General features: G+C 42.1%; 1 protein-coding gene across 3 annotated transcripts in view; it reads right to left on the bottom strand.

The window, feature by feature from the left end:
• Nucleotides 1-1,526: 1,526 nt before the first annotated feature.
• The window catches only part of LOC127614971 (regulator of G-protein signaling 6-like), a 31,167-nt gene continuing 23,571 nt past the window's right edge, over nt 1,527-9,122 (bottom strand). For 2 of the 3 annotated variants that reach the window (XM_052086461.1, XM_052086460.1), the window contains 12 exons: nt 8,696-8,747; nt 7,484-7,548; nt 6,832-6,908; nt 6,154-6,235; nt 5,382-5,456; nt 5,177-5,278; nt 4,881-5,053; nt 4,311-4,436; nt 3,931-4,117; nt 3,445-3,534; nt 2,181-2,243; nt 1,527-1,979 (listed from right to left, as the gene is read on the bottom strand). In XM_052086461.1, the coding sequence (XP_051942421.1) occupies nt 1,929-1,979; nt 2,181-2,243; nt 3,445-3,534; nt 3,931-4,117; nt 4,311-4,436; nt 4,881-5,053; nt 5,177-5,278; nt 5,382-5,456; nt 6,154-6,235; nt 6,832-6,908; nt 7,484-7,548; nt 8,696-8,747 (1,143 nt within the window). In that variant the 3' untranslated portion in view covers nt 1,527-1,928. Of the gene's footprint in view, nt 1,980-2,180; nt 2,489-3,444; nt 3,535-3,930; nt 4,118-4,310; nt 4,437-4,880; nt 5,054-5,176; nt 5,279-5,381; nt 5,457-6,153; nt 6,236-6,831; nt 6,909-7,483; nt 7,549-8,695; nt 8,748-9,122 lie in introns of all 3 variants that reach the window. The other variant, XR_007966767.1, reaches the window with a different exon arrangement.

The following is a 9,122-nucleotide window of genomic DNA, read 5'->3' as shown; positions in this document are numbered from 1 at the left end:
ACATCGGCGGTATTTTTCAGCTAAAAACGCCATGGTCGTATTTTTTGGGCTAAAAACGCCTTACCATACAAGGTCATTTCTTTGGGCTAAAAACGCCTTACTATACATGATCGTTTTTTTTTTTGGCTAAATATTTCGTCCAAAAATGCCTTACTATCTACATGGTCGTTTTTTTCGTACAAAAATGGCTTACTATACATGGTCGTTTTTTTCGGCTAAAAATTTTGTCTAAAAATGCCTTACTATACATGGTCGTTTTTTTCGTCCAAAAACGCCTTAGTATTCTTGGTCGTTTTTTTTTATTTTTGGGCGAAAAACGCCTTACTATACATCGTTTTTTTCTGGCTAAAAATGCCTTACATGGTCGTTTTTTTCGGCTAAAAACACCTTACTATACACATGGTCATATTTTTTCGGCTAAAAATTTCGTCCAAAAATGCATGGTATTTTTTTTCGGCTAAAAACGCCTTACAGACAGTTTTTCATGGTCGTTTTTTTTCGGCAAAATTTTCGTCCAAAAATGCCTTACTATACATGGTCGTTTTTTTCCGGCTAAAAACGCCTTACTATATATACATGGTCGTTTTTTTCAGAAAAAAAATTTGTCCAAAAATGCCTTACTATACATGGTCGTTTTTTTCTTCCTGAATTTTTCATTTTTATTGAGAACTAATAGCTTTCCCACAGTGGATGGCTTTAAACATTTTCTTTTATTGAACAATATTTCACCAGCTTTAGAAAATATTCTTTCACAAGGCACAGAGGCTTGGGTGCAGAGAAATCAGAGTGCGAGTTTATATAAATTTGGGGAGGTATGGCTCAGTTTCATGGCTCTCCTTGAATGAGAATGCAAGGCTCTATAATGCCTCACCATAGACAAGGTGTTATTGTTGTATACAAGTTCCCTTGCACACAAAAGCTGCAATGTCACATTTATATTAATGTCGTTTTTCTCCCTTACCTTATTGAAAGCAATCAAATCAAAATGTTCCCATACAGAGGAGGATCACCTTTTTCACGCAGGTTCCATCGCAAGCAACATACGGAAAAGGAAGAATGCTTGGGAAAAAGGCAGCTTCTGTCAAAGGAACCGGCAAGATATGGCCAAATACACACAAAAGTAGCTCCAGCACGCCCAAGGCTAAGCTCAAAGTGGATCAACCACTCAAACCATTGTGTGGCGCCACGTGCCACTTATTGTCTCAACTGTGAGGCGAGAGCTGCTACCAGTCAAACTAATGTAGCCGTCATGGCGCATTCAGGATGAATTGGTGTTCCACTTCCCACACACTTGTGAGAAAATGTTTGCAATTAAATGCTTGTTATGAATAAGAAGTCATTGAAAATATTAACTGCAATGTTCTATTTTCTTAATTACGAGCAACTCTTAGCGGGGCCTATTTTGGCCCGTGGGCGGTATATTGCCTGGGTCAGCCCGAAGGTGACCTCTGTAGGTTTCAGGTGAATTCGAGAACGGTGAACATTGGATCACTGCACGTTTCTTGAACAAAAGAAAACAAGGAAAATCAAGTCTCACAAGGCCTTTATTGCTGTAAATCAATGGATCTGTGTTAAATTTCTGCCCCCCCTGCAAAAAAAAAAAAAAAAAGCTTTTTGTATTCATTTTCCAAATGTGCTTTTAATAGGACACACATACACCGTGTACATCAATACAAAATATAAACGTATCCGCTTATCCACCAAATAACCCGTTGTTTAAAGAGGCTTCGTTGTAGTGTCACGTGGTACTTCCCCTCCTGTGAGCGCTCATTTCCAGTCACCGAGTCTGGCCTTGGATCCCATCCCAGTAGGTCCAGTGCCGCGTGAGTCGTATAGTGGCGGCGTTTGAGTTCTGACGACCAGCCCAGTCCCGTGTCGTTGCCCCCCCCCCATTAAGGAGCTCAAAGTGCCCCCCACAACAGAGTGTGTCAGGATGACTGCATTAACCCTGATAGACGTTTGCCAGTCAATGACTTGCCCTGGAAAGTCCATTCAAGACAAGAGTTAAAAGACGTGGATGAATGTTTCAATTCTCAAGAATAGTTCCATTAATCAGTGAAAAGCCAGCATTAATACAGTGTTTCAATGCAAGTGGACAGTGTACACTGGTGACAGCTCAAAAATGGTGATGCAGCCATTTTGTGCTAAGCCGGTGGAGATCCTGCCTTCCGATTACTTACCACACTGCGCGTGAACTTCTCCAAGGAGGTGCGGCGGCCTTGTTCAGGGTCTGCAGGTTGTTGCTATGGGGGGGGGGGCATGGTTGGGTACAGGAGGCGATGAGGTGGGCGGTGATGTTATGAGTCGGGGAGAAAAATGATCAAGGAGGTACACAAATGAGGGGTCGAGGACACAAACATGGAGGTTTGGATGGTGGGTGGTGGTGGGCAGTGGCAGGAGCAGTGTTGTAACATCAAGGGACAGAAAGGCTGGCGTGAACACAAGTAGTGATTTGCTAGAAAGATCCACATTACACTACACGTGTGTTCTATAACAGAGAGAAAATGGCATTAAAAGCAACAAAAACACACAGGATGTTACATGACGGCAATGATCGTTTATGAAATAGGAAAAACCATTTGAATCTTCCCAGCGTCATGTGACTTGACGCAGGCTTTCAATTTTAAATGACCTCGACAATCAAGCATGACATTTCAGCAATAGAACAAGTGCTCCGACAAACATTTTAATTGACTGCTTTCCGTTTTTCTATCCATCAGTACATTTGAAAAATTTAGACATGAAAGATATTACATCGTTAAAAGTTCAATTGGCGTTAAACTGCGATGGAGTTGTGGCTTAAAAAAAATACATTGTTGCTGGTCCAATGTATTTGTAAAGTATATTTTTTTGGGGCGGGGGGCGTACTAATTGGATAGATGAAACATTTTGAATAAGTTGCCGACTTTACTCAATCACTCGAGCAAAATATTAGAATCTGTTCAGTTATGATTCCGTACCATACGACACGCTTTCAAACCACAACCGCCATTTATAGAATACTTGTGAGCTCAAAGCTTGTATGGCAGAAAATAATGTAGCACAGTACAAAGGTTTTACTTTGAAATACTAGATTTCCAGTTCTTCACGCTTTTACTGGAGCCAGTACTTTTTTTTTTTTTTTTTTACAAAATACGATCCCCTGCCCTGAATGGTATTTATTTCTTTTAATTTTTTAATTTAATTTTTCTTGATTTTTTTTACCTTGCAAAGTAATTTTTGTTGTTTGAATATAAAATACAGCTGAAATTTTCATCCAATCGCATGTCGGTTCGTATTTCATGATTCAAATTTGAACGATGTGTTCAACATCACTTGGGCGCATGTCATCGTTGGCCTCGCTGATGACTGCGGTTGTAGAGCCGATACGAGAAAGAAGCACTCAAAGCCGATTTGTTCAGGGGAAATCAAAGACAATGAGGTCAGCGGGAAACGACGGCTCACCTTCTTTCTGGCAAACTGGAGGTCTTGGTAGATTCCGGATCGCAAAAAGCGTGCATAGCTGTCACTTTTCATGAGTGTGAATATGTGCTCCTGAAATGGAAGGGGAAGACAGATGAAGGGTGTGTTGGAAGGCGTTCACGCTGATTTAGACAACCTCAAACTTCTCCCGAGCCACAAGTGTGAGTGTATTGCCCTTTATGCCCGTCAGGTGTCGCCAAAGGGTGACTCGTTTCATTTCAGTCCATTGTGCTTAACTTATTTAGACTCACGCAGTAAGTGTTCAAATGATACGACTTTCTCCTGTATATTTACAGCTTTTATGGCAATAGTTGGAGGCAATAAATGAATTTGTTTGTTTACCATTATTACCTATGGGAAAATTTCAATCGGAACAAAGAAACAGATGAGACGGTTTTCAACGTCATATATGAATTTTGGAATTCGAGTTGATCATACAGTATGTGAGAAACATGGCGCGACCATGACCTGAGCATCCTCAAAGCTGTAGCGCCCGGGGTCTTTCAGGTTTTGGCTGGTGCGCTCAAAGCTGTGAGAGTCCAGGTTGATAGAGCTTGGCGCCCCCTCGGCTAGAAACTCCTGCCAGATCTCCTGCGCTCTAGCGGGGACATTCTGCAACGGCTGACGCTTCAGATCCTGCACTGCCAACCAAAATCTGAAACGGTATCGCGTGTGCCAACTTCAGTCAACAAAAACAATAAATAGAATCGATGCTTTGAGAGAGAAATGTGGCAATCTCACTACTACTATACGAGTTATAAAACAAAACACTCAAAAAGCGTGACTTTCAAAGTTTGTGGAAGTTGGCCTCCCCCTGAGCTCATGCCAGAACGAAACGGCAGTCTCACCGCAAATTCTCCGAGCTAAATTCAGTCTCCAGGAACTTCAGGAACTGATCTCTTCCTGCTGGGTCTTTGAGCGCTTCCTCCAAGGAGAAGCCCCACTTCTTCACTCGCTGCTGGGTGGGGTCGTGTCTATTCAAAAGACAGACACAAAAAAACCCCACCATGTCATAACACTGACATTCTCCAACCCCATTCAATGTCTATGTTGAATGGGGGAGCGAAGAGTCGCTTGTCGAGGTCTGATCTACTTCTTGACTCAAATCAAAAACTCCCTGGTAGACATTTATATAAAAGTTTCCCAATATGGGTGGATTTGGCCACCGCGATGCTGTCACGTGACCCTTTCATGCTAAGTGAGGGCGGTATGAAAAAAAGGATTTGAGGTCTAGCATTGCTAGCAAATGGGCCTCAGAAGTTGCCCGTAAATTGGCCAATTGGAAGACAAGATGCCAAAAACGTGATTAGCAGTCGACTTCAAGCTTTACCGCGCCGCATCCACATTTAAAGTTGACTGATCCGTTCAACACCCGGGCGACTGTTGTCGTTTTAGGGCACTCCAGTTCCACTCTATACCTTGCCTCCAGGTCCCAGAAGGTGGTGTCGTCACTGATCCAAGGGTTGGAGGGCTCAACGGCCGATACAAGCGGGTCGTACTCCATGAATTGCTCGGTGTAGCCCATGAGACTCTCGGCTACTTTGGAAACTTTCATGCAATGGCGGCCAAGCTGGAGGTTGAGGAAGCCAATCTGATGGAAAGATGCACTGATGAGAAGTTTAAATAAGGTAGGACGTCATCCGTCTGAGTCCTAGCTGTCGTCATAATGGATGCTGGGTGTTAAGGACGTGCGTGGCGCCACCAATCATCATACCTCCTTCTCAACGTCCTCTTGGGTGAGCTTTCTGGCTGGCGTAGAGCTGATGGGGACTGGACATGGCTGGCTCTGGCTGTCATCTGGCACCCCGTAAACTGACTGAGAAGAGCGTGGATATGAACGTTTCCTTTGAATTCTCCATTGCAAAAAAAAAACAAAGTCAAATTAAATAATTCATCCAGCTAGTTTCAGCTCTTCTCACCCTTTTCACCCTGTGTGGGTTCTTTTCTCTGCGACACTTGCGGATGTCCATCTCGGTGGTGTTGACGCAGCCTGGCTGTGGAAGATGGGAGGGATCGCTTCCGAGTTAGATCACTGTGTTGCAATAATGCGCTGTCATTGTCCTCAATGGCAAACTGCTTCTATATTCCAGCTGTGGCCGGCCTGGGCCTTTACTTGAGACTTACCAGACCTTTCTACCACCATAATATCACATTCATAGAAACAACAAAAGCAGCAGCATGTAACCATTTCAAATAAAGTTTAGGAACCATTTATCTAAAGCTGACCAAAACAAATAACGCACAACCAGAGATGCTGTTTAATGTGTGCACATCGCTACAGATTTTACTCGGCCAACTCGGCTTTCACAGGTTTTACTCTGACCAATCAGACGTTATTGTGCGCAAGCTAGCTGGCTCTTGTGCGTAAGCTAGCTGGCGCTTGAGAGTTGAATTTGAAATCTAATTACTAGTTAGTCACATTGCCCATAGTCAGTACTAGAGTACAGTATATTGTTACTTTTGCCCATATTTGGTCAGTTCAACATTTTTTCCACAAATCAATACTTTTGTCAGTTCCCATGTGGGACCAAAGAGCTTGCTCTTTTCCAATGACCCGAATAAGCCGACGCCGCTATCAAGAACTGTACCACATTTAAAAACAACAACAAAATAGCTTGAGCGATCTGCATAGGAAGGATATCTCTCTCATTTGATTGATTTTCAGTATTACAGCTTATGGGAGTGACTCACCACTGGTCGATGAACATCCCAGAAGGCCCTCTCTTGGCTATCCAGGACCTTCCTGTCTGCCTTGTCCTTCTTTTTGTCAATTCTGACGAAAAGACAAAAAATAAATAAAAACTGAAAAATGGGGTTAGGGCTTAAAAAAAGTGGCAGCCCCCCCACCCCCCTTGATTTCATATGTTCTGTTTTGTCGTTTCTCAGCTTGTCACAGAAATGGTATAGTGTGGCGTTAACAAAGTTTTATTCTGTTCCAAAGAAATCCTGATTGCATACACGAGTTGAAAGGCAGAAGCAGCAAAACCATAATTAGAAGTATGTTTTTGTATTCAATTCTAGGTCATACATCTAAAACATTTTACATGTAACAGACGGGTTTTGCAAAAAACAACAAACAAACCAAAAAATTTTATTCAAATGGCTCAAAACTACTAAAAGTTAGCCATTCTTTTTAAAAGTGGTCGTTATTTGAAAAACGGAACTTGAATGAAAATGTGTTGGCACATAATCGTCAACAGAGGGCAGTGTTGGAAAAATTAACTCAGTCATGTGAGTGGATGAGGAATACAGTATTTGGAGTCCAGACCAAAAGTGGGATAGACAAGAAAAACATGCACGCAGCGACTACTTTTCTTTGCTCTTATCTACAGTAATAGCAATCACACAGTGATGCCTCACATGACTCACTTGACTTGAGCTTCGGCCTGCAAGTAGATGAACTCCCACTTCCTGGCAAAAGTCCGCTGCAGTCGGGCAAGGTTCTCCTGCAGATCCAGTTGCATCGCGTGAGGGAACAATCCATGAGGAAATGTCGAATGTTACATCCGGAAATTGTTTTATTTTACTCATTAATTATTCCTCAACCATCATGGCTAATTTGGATTTCAGAGGTGATATCAAAATGGTTGCCCTTTGAAGAAGTAGCTCAAAGGTTCAAAAATGATAAATGTCGAAGTCGTTTGTCAATGAATTGATATTTTCAGTGCCCAGTAAGCATCCGTTATCAGAGCAGCACATGAGCCCGTTACAAAGAGAGAAAACACTTGGATTAACATCAAGCGAGTGTTAAACAGGGAGCCTAATGAGGCCCGCAACCATAAAAGCGACCTGGATATGCGAGAGGGGAAGTATGCTGGACAATCGTCGCAAAATCGTTGGGAATATTAACGCACACTGGAACGCTGTTGTACGATAATGAGAGCTCAGTGAGATGTTCAGTAATTATTTTGATAACTAAATGTACTTGTTGCTCCTAAAAAATAGATATACATATATACAAAAATGGATTTGCTAGACGACAAAGTCATGAAGTGTAAAACATTAGCGAGCAAATACTTACAGACTCATAATCGGCGAGCTCCAGCCTGGCTTTGTTCTGCATGGTGCGCTTGCACAGGTAGATGGCTGCAGGGCCACACGGCAATGGAACAGGGAAAGGGCGCAGGAGTTAGTTTGAGATTACAAAACTGGATCGTGTTGTCCACGACAATGCTATGCAGACAGGGAAAAAATAATTTTGCAGTCGTCCCCGAAGGCTACAGCATCATGGCTGCCGTTCTTCAAGCGAGAGAACTCAACTCATTTCAACTTCCCGATAGCCGAGGGAAATCATTCATCGTGTAAATGTTGAGAACTGGCAGGACTGCTAAATTAACCCCATATTAATTTCTTATTTGTCCACACAATTCAAACTCGAGTGATATCCAAATGTCGCCTTTTTCTGAGACCAGGGATGGGCAACTTAAACATTTTTTTGTCAGCCCTACTAGGGGGCCGCATAGGCTGCACCCTTCCTAACCAGATACAGTATATGACAAAAAAGTAATTTGAACTCTTTCCGGGTCAGCGGTTACTACAGTGGACAGCTTATCAGGTTATCATTATTTGTGCATGAAAGGGTTAAATGGGTGTGGGGTTTTTTATTGATTTTTTTTGTTTTCTTACATTGGACCCATGTACAGAACATTGACATTTTAATTCTTTCATTGCTGTCGATTTTTATAAAGCACAATACCATGGAGTGTTCATTTGATTTTTTTCCCTTCCAATTTCCAAATTCCTTGTGTGAAAGAAGTTTCTGATCATGACAGACACCAGATGGACAAAGCTTTGGGACACCCCAGTTATAATCTTAACTCGTCAATATATGAAAACTTTTGGGACGACTCAATTTGAGGAGGACAGTTTGGGGGAAGGTCTTTTTGGTTCCAAAATGACAGACCTAGTCCACAAAGCATGGCAAGACTCAAAGCAGCGAGTTCCAGTCAAGAGGCGGCCAGCAGCATTATGGACCAACTGGAAATGTTGAATGGAGGATTTCTAGACTCCAAAGGAAAGTGTGTGACAGCAATCCAACCGAAATGTGACGAAGGCATACAAGGCCTGCATTAATATTTTACTGTTAAAAGTGAGTGACTAACCAATGATTTGAAACTTCTCATTTTCATCTTCTTACAACACAAGTACTCCTGGTACTTTTTTTTCTCTACAGTTTACATTCAATTGCCCTTCTCAGTTGTTGTCGTTTTCTGATTTACGATGTGCGACTCACCATAGTCCGTGTTCTCAGGCTCCCAGCAGTTTGAAGGCCAGTAGTACGGAGACTAGAAACAGAAGGATACAGCTTTGATTTTTCTTCTTATAAAATCCGCATTGCATTCTTTAGTGTCGGGGCAAAAAAAAAATTAAAATCGAATTCTTAATTTGATGCGCCGCGTCGTATCTGCGAGAGCGCTATACTCTGCTATCCATATTTAATTATCTCTTGCAACCAATGTTACGCACACGCACATTCATTCCCAAGTGTGTTAATAATGCAATATTCCTATCTCGCATGCATTCTTAATAGCGGAGCAGAATTAGAACTTGTGATATTGAACCATCTTTTGGTTTGCAATCTTTCAGCCGCAGATTGTCAATGAAGGAAAACGGATGACGATTTGGCTTATTTTGATAACGAACACACTGATGAACAAGCT

This window comes from Hippocampus zosterae, chromosome 14, assembly GCF_025434085.1.
Source record: "Hippocampus zosterae strain Florida chromosome 14, ASM2543408v3, whole genome shotgun sequence".
NCBI classification, from domain to species: Eukaryota; Metazoa; Chordata; class Actinopteri; order Syngnathiformes; family Syngnathidae; genus Hippocampus; species Hippocampus zosterae.
This window is presented reverse-complemented; position numbering and strand designations above follow the sequence as displayed.